Source organism: Myiozetetes cayanensis, unplaced genomic scaffold (genome assembly GCF_022539395.1).
Source record: "Myiozetetes cayanensis isolate MyiCay16 unplaced genomic scaffold, myiCay2020 scf1, whole genome shotgun sequence".
Taxonomy (NCBI): domain Eukaryota; kingdom Metazoa; phylum Chordata; class Aves; order Passeriformes; family Tyrannidae; genus Myiozetetes; species Myiozetetes cayanensis.
In genome coordinates, this window is record NW_026086604.1 from 148,594,855 (window position 1) to 148,607,141 (window position 12,287).

At 53.3% G+C, this 12,287-nt stretch overlaps 1 protein-coding gene across 1 annotated transcript; it reads right to left on the reverse strand.

Annotated features, from left to right (window-relative positions):
- Positions 1–336: 336 nt before the first annotated feature.
- On the reverse strand, positions 337–9,409 carry KLHL40 (kelch like family member 40). The gene is made up of 6 exons (XM_050309761.1): positions 8,264–9,409; positions 4,968–5,128; positions 3,216–3,323; positions 1,992–2,177; positions 1,274–1,420; positions 337–448 (listed from the first exon to the last, which is right to left on the reverse strand). The coding sequence occupies exons 1-6, from the start codon at positions 9,407–9,409 to the stop codon at positions 337–339; spliced, it is 1,860 nt and encodes a 619-aa protein (XP_050165718.1).
- Positions 9,410–12,287: the final 2,878 nt, after the last annotated feature.

A 12,287-nucleotide genomic window follows, 5' to 3' on the forward strand; every position in this document is an offset into this window, starting at 1 on the left:
AAAGATTGGGAAAAACACAAAGAAGGAATTGAAAATTCTGTTTGTCCTGTCTACTGAGACAGGACTAACTCATTGCTCTGCTTTTCTCAGCCTCTCCCAGCTCCTTCCAGGCTCCAGACCCCTCCTCTAATTACCCTTGAGAGCATCTTCAAATTCCCACAGAGCTTCAAGACCATTTTTCCCCGTTTCCCACCGAAGTAAAAAAGTCCCAATCACAGATGCAATGTCCTTACACAGTATCCAGATGCCACATCCCCGACAAACATCACCTCTCTCCCCCCATCCCTCCTTTCCCCAGACCACCCACCCCCTCCCCGTGGAAAAATGCCCAGTTTTTCACATCTTTGTGAGACGCAGGACGTTGAGGCGCACGGGGAGGAAGGTGGCACCGGAGGCGTACTGGATCTCCCGGAGAACCCCTTCCCACTTCTTCTGCTCCTCATCATACCTGGGGGGAGCGAGACAGACAGACAGAGAGAGAGTGTTACAGCAAGGAAAGTGTCTCCTCTCCCCTCTTCCAGCTGCTCCCTGCAGTGGTGGGAGCCCCCGTGCAGGGTGGGATGTCCCACGGGCGTTATTTGGCCACAGGAACCCGTGGGAGCTGCGTGGGGACTTTTGGCCCTGGTGTGCTGTGGTTTGTGATGCCAGGCTGGGGGTGTGGATGTCAGCACCTGGCCTCACAGGGGAGGGGGTGTTTTTTTCATTGGGAAACGTTTGGGTGGCACCAAGAGGGAACATCCACCCAAGAGGGAAGGACAGCGGGTTCCTGCTGAGGGTGCTGCAGCACCGGCGTGAGGGACAGGAGCAGCTAATGCTGTGTGAGCAGCTGTCACAGAGTGCTTCCTGCCCACTTCTCTGCTCACATGTAAGACTATCTGCTTCCCAGCCAGGACTATCTGCTTCCCATCCAGGACTCTCTGCTTCCCAGCCCGAGCACTGGCTGTTCCCAGGGAGAGGATGCATCGCACAGATGCTGCTCCACACCAAAGGGGAGGCTGGAACCAGCTCCAGGCAAAATGTCAACTCAGCAACAAAGCCAAAGGAACAGTTTTCCCTGGTGTGTTGCTGTTTGAGGCTGGGAGAGATCACTGAACCCCCCAGTGTGCCCTCCAGCACAGCACAGGGTAAAGTCCCCCCCCAGAGACCCTGTGCTGAGCCTGCAGCCTCGGGCTGGGGTCACAACCTCCGTCTCACACTGACGGCACCCAGAAAGGCAGAAACCATCTGTTTCATCACTAACATCCCTCCCATGCTCCCTGGGGAAGACCATCACCTCCAAACGTCGTTGAGCTCCGTTGGCACCAGCTCTCCCGACTCCGTCTCCACCGTGGCGAACCCTCCGAGCAGGTAGAGCACCCCGGACAGGCTGACCAGGCTGACTGAGCTGCGCTCCTGGGGGAACTCTGTGAACGTGTCCCACCTGCCACATTAGGAGAGAGGATGTGTTAGAGCACCCTGGCTATCCCCACCAACCAGGAATCAACAGCTGAGTTCACAGGTTGACTTGGGCAGGTCCACGTGGGATGGGATCATAACCCTGGCTGGTTTTAGGGACAGCTGTTTCCAACATCACTGTTCAGCTTCATTGTGCACTGAGTACATGGCCTGTGAAGCACATTGGGTATGGACCAGAATGTCCCAGTGCTGGGACTGCAGCTGCAAGAGCCACCCAAAATCAGAGGGTTTACTGGGTCGGGTGAAGCTGCCAGAAGGAAGGTACAGCCCTGCAGGGATGGTGAAACCACTTTAAAGACGAGCCTGAGATGATCCACAGCCCAACCACAGTGACACCGGTGATGCCCAGCTCTCTGAGGAATCCCAGCCCCTGGTTTGGTTTGGAGGGGACCTTGAAGATTATCTAGTTCCACCTCCCTGGAGGAACCGGAATCAGGAGTCACAGGCGAACTCCAGAATGGCTGTGAGTTGGTCAGCGTGACACCTGCAGCTGCTCCTGGTGCAACCCCACCCCAGGGTGTGCTCAGTCAACCTACTTGTTGGTGGCAATGTCATAGACCTCCACCGAGCTGGTCAGGCCGGAGTCGGTCACACCGGCGGCCACGTAGATCTTGTCCTTGTGCACGGTGGCCCCGAACAAGGAGCGGGCAGTTTTCATGGGGGCCACGTCCTTCCACTCGAACTTGGAGGGGTTGTAGACACACATCTTCTTCAGGCACTTCCTGGGGAGAGATGGGAGGGGAAAAGGAGCCTCAATCGCCCGCCAAGGGGGTGGTTTTTGCGCTGCAGGGGTTCGGGGGTGTCTGCTGGGAAAGAACGGGGGGGCTCTCGGGAGGATTTTGCTCCACGTCAGCACAAATGGAGGACACTTGGGGTGTCCATGCCTGGCCATGTGGGTGTGACAAATCCCCTCCTGCTGTGCCCACTGAAAGCTCCACCTGTGCTCACCACCCTGGATGTGGGTCCCTGTAGCCAACAGCCTCTCAGGAGCTCACACACAGCCACCCAGGCAGTGCTCCAGAGCTCCTGACCCACCCTGGTGCTGTGAAATATCGTAAGGAACGTCCCCGTCCCCAGACTGGTGCTGTGAGGTGTGAGTGGAGGCACGTTCACAGCTTTCAGATCACAATCCTTCCTACCTTTCCTGGATTATGGCATGTTTGCTCTGCAAACAGTCACCCTCCTGCCCTGCAGCACTCCCCAAGAGAGGCTGCCCCTGCTTGAGCCTGTCTCCTGCAGGAGGGCAGGCTGGATGAGGGTTTTCACTCCTGCTGCAAAAACACCTCTGGATTTGACTCCTGGGACCACTCCGCTCCACAGGCCCAAGACAGGAGAACACCCTGAATGTGAAAGGGTTTCTTGCTCTCCAGTGTGACATTTGTGTTTTTGTGAGCAAAGAGGACTGGAGATCATAAACCAGTTTAAATTGGGAGCATCTTTAGAGCTCATCTCATTCCAAACCCCCCCAGCCATGAGAAGGGACACCTCCCACCAGACCAGGTTGGCTTAAAGCACCATCCAGCCTGGCCAGGGATGGGGCAATGCATTCCCTCTCCTGCAAGGACACTGCCATCTCCCTGATGTCCCTGTGGGGCTTGTGAAGGGCTGCAGGCACAGAGGTGAGCTGGGAGTGAAAGATCCATGTCTCACACCCCACCCAGCCCTCCTTAACCCGTGCTGGGGAGGTACCAGCTCCTGCTCTGCACTCCCACTCCTCTGGGAGGTGACTCCTTGAATTTCTCCTGCTTTTTTTGACTCACTTGTCACTTCCTTTGCCCCCGATGACGTAGACAAGGTCCTTGTGTGACACCACGGCGTGGCCATAGACCGCGTAGGGGAGGGGATCGGCTTCACCCCACTTGAAGGACCTGGATCAGAGAAAGGTGGGAAGCAGAAGGATTTGTGGCTTGCTGGGTGACACTAAATATGAGGTTTCCATAGAATCGTGGAATATCCTGAGTTGGAAGGGGCCCACACAAAGATCGTCAGGTCTGACTTCTGGCTCTGCACAGAACAACTCCCCTCCCAAAAAACCACATCATGAGGTAGAATTCAGTGAGATAAGGCTCATCCAGTAAATTTCCCAGGACCTCACCTCATTTACAAGCATTACCAGCTGCATGATGGAAAAAAATTTGAAACCAAGTCTACCCCTAAGCCATGTCCCCAGGTGACCCATCTACATGTGTTTTAAATCCCTCCAGGGATGGCGACTCCACCACTGCCCTGGGCATCCTGTTCCAGTGCCTGGCCACTATTTTAGTGCAGAAATTTTCCCTAATATCCAATCTAAACTTCCCCTTGTGCCATTTGAGGCCGTTTGCTGTCATCCTGTCCCTTGTTCCCTGGAAGCAGAGCCCGACCCCCACCTGGCTGCCCCCTCCTCCCAGGGAGTTTTGGAGAGCAAGAAGGTCCCTCCTGAGCCTCCTTTTCTCCAGGCTGAACATCCTCAGCCCCCTCAGCTGCTCCTCATCAGACTTGTGCTCCAGACCCTTCCCCAGCTCCATTCCCTTCTCTGAACATCCAGCACCTCAATCGTTCTTGTCATGAGGGACCCAAAACTGAACACAAGACTTGAGGTGCCTCAGAAGTGCCCAGCACAGGGGGACAGTCACTGCCCTGGTCCTTCTGCCACACTGTTCCTTGATCCAGGCCAGGATGCCACTGGCCTTTTTGCCCACCTAGGCTCATGTTCAGCTGCAATCAATCAAAACAATGCTAGAATAATATCAATCAAGTGATACTAAAGTGGCGCTGATCACATCTCCACCAGCTTCAAATGGATACTGAAACCACCCCCTGAGCACTTAGCAGGGGCAGACACACCCCTTTCCCAAAGTCTGCAGGGGCAGATAAATGCCCCTTTCTGTGGAAATGAAACTGGTTTCAAACCTCTGCCTGTAAAATGGAGTTTGGAGCACACAGATCTAAATATAGTCCAAGCAAAGGATTGTTGATGCCTCCTGCTCCACCTCTTTGGGGCAGGCTTTGGATGTTTCTGTCTCCTGAGAGCAGAACAGGATGGTGCCTTTTAATAAAGCTGATGACCCAGCGTGGGTTAGAGCCCACCGTCCAAAAATAATCAGATATTAAGCCTGATATCAATCAGGCTGAGCCATCTGAATATTTGAAAAACCGACTTTCCCGTTCAAACCACTCATGTTGAGAACCCAGTGAATGTCACTGAAACCTTCTAGAGCAGAAGGAAAAACTCCTCTCTAAGGGTCTCACATGGACATCAGCTGATATCAGTGCCTGGTATCATAATATCCCCATTAAAGCTTCCACCCCCAGGAGGTTCAGTCACAAAAAACGGAGCAGCCGGAGTGTGACAGCTCCGAGCCCCAGGGCACAGCTCAAGACAGTCCCTTCAGTCCCAGCACTCGACATAAAAGACTTCAAGCCCTGCCTCTGAAACCTTTTGACCCCTGGAGAGCTGGAGTCATTTTTCAGGCAGCTGCTTCACCTTCTCCTCCAAACCCCCTCCCTTTTCCCCCTCCGTGGGCACTCACAGCCGGTCGTAGCACAGCACAGAGTCCAAGGTCTTCTCCCCCTCCTTCAGTTCTTTCCCTCCGACCACAAAAATAGAGTTTTCCGCCTCTCCCAGGCCGAAGAGGCAGCGAGGGGAGGGCAGGGGGGGCATCCCCAGCCAGTCTGCGTCCAGGTGGTCGTACTGGAAGGGAACACACAGTCATCAGAGTGTGATCACCCGGCCCGCTCGCTTGGTAAAACAACAGGGTCCACAGGCTGAGGGCAAAATCCATCCCCAGGGGCAGCCTGGTCAACCCAAGGCACGGTGTGCCTGTGCCCTTCCACCTGGGGCAGGATGGGAGGTCTTGGAGCAAACCCAAGCCATGTATCACGTGTTGTATTTTTTCATGGTAAGAGACGGGCCAGTGTGAACTTGTTCTGCTCTCTGCACCGAAGCCTTGACTTTACGGAATCCCAGGATCATCAAGGTTGGAAAAGACACTCTGAGATCACAGAGTCCAACCTGTGCCCCATCCCCAGCTTGCCCCCCAGCCCAGAGCACTGAGTGCCACGTCCAGTCATTCCTTGGGCACCTCCAGGGATGGGGACTCCATCACCTCCCTGGGCAGCCCCTCCCAGTGCCTGACCACCCTTTCCAGGAAGAAATTCCTCCTGATGTCCAACCTGGACATCCTCTCATGCAGATTGAGACCACCTCCTCTTGTCCTGGTGCTGGTCCACTGGGAGAAGAGCCTGACCCCCACCTGGCTACAACCTCCTGTCAGGGAGTTTTAGAGAGCAACAAGGTCTGCCCTGACCCTCCTCTTCAAACGTGGGGCTTGGAACAGGCTTGGTTCATCTTTGGGTGAAAGAGTTGCAGGTCATTGCCTCATCTCCCACCAGAAAACAAAAATACGGAATATCTCTCTGGGCACTGTGGTTTGATGGGAATTGCAAACTGGGGCAGAAATTTTTCATGCAGCTTGGTGGCAGAGGAGGGAGGGGATGTCTTGCTGCCAATTTTTTCGGGACTCTGCAAGATGAATCTGTGATGCTGCCCTGCCTGGAGCACTGTTTGCTGTGAGCTCGGGCCAAAGAGCTTCAGCCTGATGGGTTGGCTCCAAAGCTTGGCCTCAGCTGGGTGGAGGAGCCTGTGGTGTCCTTTTAAGCTGTGGGTCCACATATGTGTTATTTGTAGTGCAAACCTGACCAGCTCAGCCATCAGGATAGTTCCTGCTTCTCGATGGACTCAGCATTGTTTACAAGTCATAAATTTTCAAAGTGACAAAGAAAGGACACCCTTTTCCATCTGAGATGTCGATGGAATCGTTTTGCTCCTGCCAAAACCTGCGAGGCCCCTGGGATTTATCAGCGTTTTTATATTTTGGTGCCTGTCCTTAAATCTAAACTATCCCTGACCTGACAGTGCTGGGGAGGAATGTGAAATTGGGGAGGATGGAAACAGTCAGAAGGTGAAGGGAGCTGCTCCACAGAGGCTCAAGGATTTGTCTTACAGCTGCCTGTCTACGTCTGTCATTTTAGCTGGAAAAAAAAAAAAAAAGGATCAAAAGACCCTTATACAGGAACCATGAGCTGCATAGTGGCACTGATGCAATAAATGACACCTTTGCAGACTGATGGCACTCTCCAAGCCCAGGACTCTCCCAAGCATAGGTGCCACAGTGAGGTGTGGAGGGACCACTGTCCCCTTCTCGTGTGGAAGGAGCTAAAAAGGCCCCCATGATGCCCAAAGCCTGTGAGTCAGTGGCAGATTGGGAGCTGAAGGTAGAAATCCTGCTGTTTGCAGCTTAGAACCACAGGATACTGAGTGGTTGAATGGACTTCCAAAGGTCTTTCATCCAGCCCACACGTTCAGGCAGGCTCAGCTTTGGGGTTAGAGCAGGTTGCCAGAGATTTGTGCAGTCAAATATTAAATATTTCCAAGGATGTTGCTGCACTGGAAGTGTCCAAGGCCAGGTTGGATGGGGCTCAGAGCAACCTGGTCTAGCAGAAGGTGTCCCTGCCCATGGCAGGGGGGTTGGAACTGGATGATCTTTGAGGTCCCTTCCAACCCAGGCCATTCTATGACTCTATGCAGATTCTGTGACCTCTCTGGACCCTGTTCCAGTACTACTCCATCCCCCTTGGGAAGATTTTTCCTCACAGCAAGCTGACATCTCCCTTCCTGTGTCCAGTGGCCATTGCCTCTTGTCCCACCTTTGTGCAAACCCAAGGAAAGAATGGATCACTCCTCCATGTCTCCTAAAAACACGGAGCTGCTGGACACCAATGAGATCTTCCCTCCCCCTTCTCCAGGATCATCAGACAAGGCTCAGCCTCTTCTTGTCCCACCAGACTGGTGGGACATTGATCTTAAGGCACAGGTTTGGGCTCAATACAAAGCACACACGATACAGATGGACAGACCTAGCCATGCAACAAGGCAAGGCTGGATGTCTCGCTTGGGAACTACCCTCATTTTACCCTTTCTGCCTGGACATGTTATTTTTTCCCCAAAATATGTGAGCCATAGAGGAGGAAGAAGAGAGGATTTCCTGGATTCTTCAGGGTCAGCAGGAAGGGTGCCTCGAGTTTGCTGTCTATGGGGAAAGCTGCTCTCGGGTCACAGCCCAGGCTGGGGCTCAGGTTGCCTGTACACAGCTCAGTCCAGTCACAGCTTTGGTCACTGCTGAGCTGGAACAGCCACTTTCCTTGTGGAGTATCCCAAAAGATGTCACACTGTGGTTCCCCCCTCACAGGGTGGAAATGGCCAAGGCAGAGAGACAGAGCTGGAACAAACCCACCTCCAGGGGCAGGAGCAGCACAAGAAATGGGGCACATGTTGGCAGGCAGGGACACACCCTGTGTGCTTTGGGTGTTTGCTCCGTGGCTGTAGCTGCTGCTGCTCCTGCTTTTTGGCACCTGGCAGAGTCACTCTTGGGTTTTCCAGGGGTTTCATCACCAGGGAATGCAAAGGATACAAAGCAGAACACAGACCTTGTGACACTAACCTTCTACTCCGTGTGCCCTATGGTAAGCAGGGCTGGACCAAATTCACTGTTCTAAACAGAGCCCTATCCAGGATTTGGGTCAGGAAGGCTTTTCCCTGTTACCTGCTCCTTCAACCCTCCTTCCTCAATTACCAAAAGCACCCCAGAATGGGGATCTTCCTTAAAAATACAGGGAGAAGAATCTCTAGTAAAGCAACTCAGGTGCTTCTCCTTCACTTAAAGCTTTCATTCTAACCTCACATGACAAGGAATATCACTGACAACACATAAAATCTGGTGGGGCTCCAAAGCAGTCCAAGAAGCGACAGAAAGATAAAAGGTAGTACCTGTAGGAAGTAGGAACTCATGGGATCCTCCTTGCTGTCCTCGTTGTAGTACAGCCCTCCGACAATGAAGATCTGATTCTCCCTGGTCACCAGACTGATGTGGTTCTTGGGGATTTGAGTGGACAGGGAGGCAAAATAGCACTCGTTGGCATTGGGGTCATAGGCCACTGCCCCACTGTCGCTCACCATGAAAATGAGGTCCTGGAGGAACATCCCAAAGCGCATGGTGTCATTTAAGATCCCGGGGAGAGCGTCCTCCTCCGTGTCTTCCCCCTCATCTACTGCTCCGTTGACAACGTTGTCCTTCGCTTGGTTTTCACTGTTTTTCTTCACTTTCTTCTTCTTCACCACGGTGAATTTGCCTTTCTGGGCGTCCTTCACCATCTGCAGCTTCTTGAGGAGCTCGGGGCTGGACTTCACCACGCTGTGCTTCTCCACGTGGTCCTTGATGTAGTCGTTGGGCATGAGGCGGAAGCGGATGCTCTCAAAGACGACGGGCAGGGCCTTCTGCCGGCTCTCGCAGTCCTTGGTCCCCACCCACCTCATCACCACCTCGAAGACGGTCTCCTCTTTCTCCACGTTGAGGGAGTCGCTGGAGATGATGGCGATGAGCTCGTCGGGGGAGAGCTGGTAGAACTCCTCGTCGCGGGAGACCAGCGCGAAGCGGTCGCAGATGAAATCCCGGGCGGCCACGGCCAGCCGGGCGCAGTCCAGCATCAGCCCCAGCCGGAAGATGGCCAGGCAGTTGCTGAGGCACAGCCTCTTCTGCAGGAAGGACACGCACACGGTGAAGATGGAGGGGATCTGGAACATGTTGGCCACGGAGAAGATGTCCTGCACGTTCTGCTCCGTGATCTCCAGCTCCGAGGTGTAGATGTAGTGGAGGATCTTGCCCATGACATCCGGATCGACGTCTTCCAAACTTATCTCCCTCTTCTTGCTCTCTTCCATGTCTGAGAGGAACATGGCTCGGAAATAGGGGCTGCAGGCTGCCAGCACCAGCCGGTGGCAGGGAAACTCCTTCCCTTTGACTTTCAAGACACAGTCCAGGAACTTATTGTGGTCCAACATGTCTTTGAGTCCATCCTGGAGGAGAGTTTGCTGGTAGAGACGCAATTCTTCCACTTGATCAAGAGGCAAACCCATGGCGAGGAGCGGCCGCTCGTCCTTTTTCCCCAGTCCTTCTTTTCCAGGGATATATTTGTGGATATTACCTGAGTCCCCGGGAAAGAAACTTGCTCAAAGCAGGGCTCTCAGCCTCCCTTGCTTCCAGACCTCCAGCACACCGGGAATGGGAAGCTCTTGCTACTATTGCAGCTGTCTGTGTACTTCAGCCTCCAGGGCAGGGCTTTATATATAGAGCTGGCGCTGCAGAGCTTAAGGAATCCATAGTGCAGCATATGTAAGCCGATCACCCTTTAATATGACACATTGGACAGGGAGGAAGGGAGGGGGGGCCGGGTCGGGGGTGGAACAGCTGTAATTCCAGCCCCAGTAATTCAGGAAGGGTCTGTCAGCTCGTGAGTCACTGGGGGAGGGCGGAGGGAGCGGGAGCTGTCGCCGCCGTGACACGGCGAGACCCGTCCCGTGCTCGGGGAACAGCCCCCGGGGTGAATCAAACGCCCAAATCCGCCCTCTGGGTCAGCAGAGGCAGCGCTGAGACTTTCTCCAGAACGGCTCTAAAGGGGACTGCTCCGGAGCTGCCAAACCTTTGGCTGTGCTAAAAATAGGCCGTGAAGTCAAAGCTGGGGAGATGCGCTGAGGCAGCGTCTTACGTGGGCTTTGTGGCACCCCCAGCTCCAGCCAGCGCCCTCCCAGGGATGCTTTGCTGCACAGGTTTGTCCTTTGTTCTCCTCTGGAGTCACTTTCCAGGAGTCTGGAAGGGGGTGGAAAACGGAGATGGAGCTGTTTATTTACAGCCCTGTATGGGATACGAGGCCTGTGCTGGAAGTTACTTAAAAAGTCTCGCTAAAGGAGGAGATGTGAGGATTGTGGGAGAGGGATGGTTCTCTTTGCCTGCAGCAGGTGGTGGAGTCACCACCCCTGGAGGTGTTTAAGGAAAGACTGGATGTGGCACTGATTGCCATGGTCTGGTTGACACGCTGGTGTTCAGTCACGGGTTGGACTTGACTATCTCAGAGGTCTTTTCCAACCTAATGGATTCTGTGATTCTGTAATACATGCACGGTGCCCACAGTCTCTGGGCACCCTGTCATCAATAAATTCATCTTTTCCACACCTTGGTGACCGAGAGAGTGTCTGAGGCAGAACAGAAGTAAAGGAAATGCAATGGGGGCCTTCAGTTCATGGATTAAGACATCTAAACACAAGTACCTTCTAGTAAATTGAGGGTGTCCTGCTGAGGTCTTCTGATTCAACACCCCGTGATGAAGTCTGGAGCAACAGCAGGACAACCTGAGCTGATGATCCAGAGCTGATGATCCAGAGCTGGGTCATCAACCTGAGCTGATGATCCAGAGTGGCTGAGTTCTCCGGCAGGTCTTGTGCCCTCCTGGCATGCCTATGGAGGCCTAGGGAGCCCCATGGGTCCCCAGATGTCCAGACCAGCTCCATCTCTTCCCATGGAGCTCACAAAGAAGCAAATTATTTTTGACAGATGTGGGCAAGCAGAGCAGCTCTAATTATTTATACCTGTGGTAAAACTTGTACATGAATCTGTTTTATCTCTTACTATGGATCCTCCGGGCTGGCTGACACTCAGCGAAGGCACAGATTTAATTAATGATTTAATTAAGCCTATGCAGAGATATTAGCCACTATTCTTGGTATATTTAAAGCCACATAACCCCTTACCCTGGCAGGGATGTATTTATAAAAATTGCCATGATGATTATCTGCATAAGTGGGAAGAGGGAGGGAGCTGTACTGGTATGAAGCCCTTTTGTACTGGTGTGGTTCCAGCACCATCTGGGAGGTACCAATATAGCAGGAAAATAATCACAAGCTGTTTTCAGAGCTCACATCATAAGATCTTCTGCTGTGCTGCTCATCTGTGACGGGATCAAACACCGAGAGCTGATCTTTGAACTGGGTCGAACTTCAGAAATCTTTCTCTCTGCTCCCTTGACATCTGGGGCTGGACACCCCCACCCTCCCCTCTGCCCTCCCTCTGCATTAGCTCTGCTCTATCCCAAGTTTAATCCCATGTTGTTGCGCTACCAGCTGGGATTTCCACCCCCTCCCTCTGCCTTTAATCTCCCTTGAGCCCTGCGCTGTTTTCCTTTTCGCTGGGCTGCCATCTGACTTCTGCCTCCATGTTCTGTGCATCACAAGGTGCAGCTACAGCCCCTCCCTTCCCAGAGCAGCTCTGACCCATTGGTGGGTCTCTGGCATCTCTCAGGTTCGTGGTTCACCCAGGGAAAGGACGCTGTGCTGGTCCCAAACCTGCTCTGGGGTCTCCACTGGTTTCAGTGACCTTGCACATCTAACAGGGATACAGCCACTGGTTTCCAGTGATCAATAACCAGTTATTGTGTCCCTAAGTGGGCAACAACCCCCTCATGACATGGCAGCAGGTGAATGCCCTGGTTTGGGCTGACACAGAGTTCCTTTTCTTCCCAGTAGCTGCTACAGTGCTGTGTTTTCTGATTCAGGGTGAGAACAGTGCTGACACCACCCAGACGTTCTGGCTCTTGCTGAGCAGTTCTCACCCTAAGCCAAGGACTCACCAGCGCCTCAATCTTTGCCAGCGAGGGGCTGCACAAAAAGCTGGGCAGCAGCAGGGCCAGGAGAGCTCACCTGAACTGGCCAGAGGGATATTCCAGACCACAGAATGTCATTCCCTGTATATAAAACCACGGGAAGTTACCCAGGAGGGGGCCTGGTCTGCTCAGAGCAGGTCAATTGCTGTTTGGAGACAGGCTGGCTATCAGTCAGTGGGTGGTAATTGTATTATGCATCACTTGTTTCTCCTGGGTTCTGTTACTATTATTATTATCATTATCATCATCTTTTGTTTCGAATATTAAACTGTTCTTATCTCACACGAGGTTTACCTGTTTAC

What these genes read in the sequence shown, in the direction of transcription:
- KLHL40 (XM_050309761.1), bottom strand. Translation starts at nt 9,409, where the DNA reads ATGGGTTTGCCTCTTGATCAAGTGGAAGAATTGCGTCTCTACCAGCAA. An exon ending in TGAGTTCCTACTTCCTACAG is followed by an intron (nt 5,129 to 8,263) that starts GTACTACCTTTT and finishes GTTCCCTTCCAG; the next exon opens with TACGACCACCTGGACGCAGA. An exon ending in GTGCTGTGCTACGACCGGCT is followed by an intron (nt 3,324 to 4,967) that starts GTGAGTGCCCAC and finishes TCTCTGATCCAG; the next exon opens with GTCCTTCAAGTGGGGTGAAG.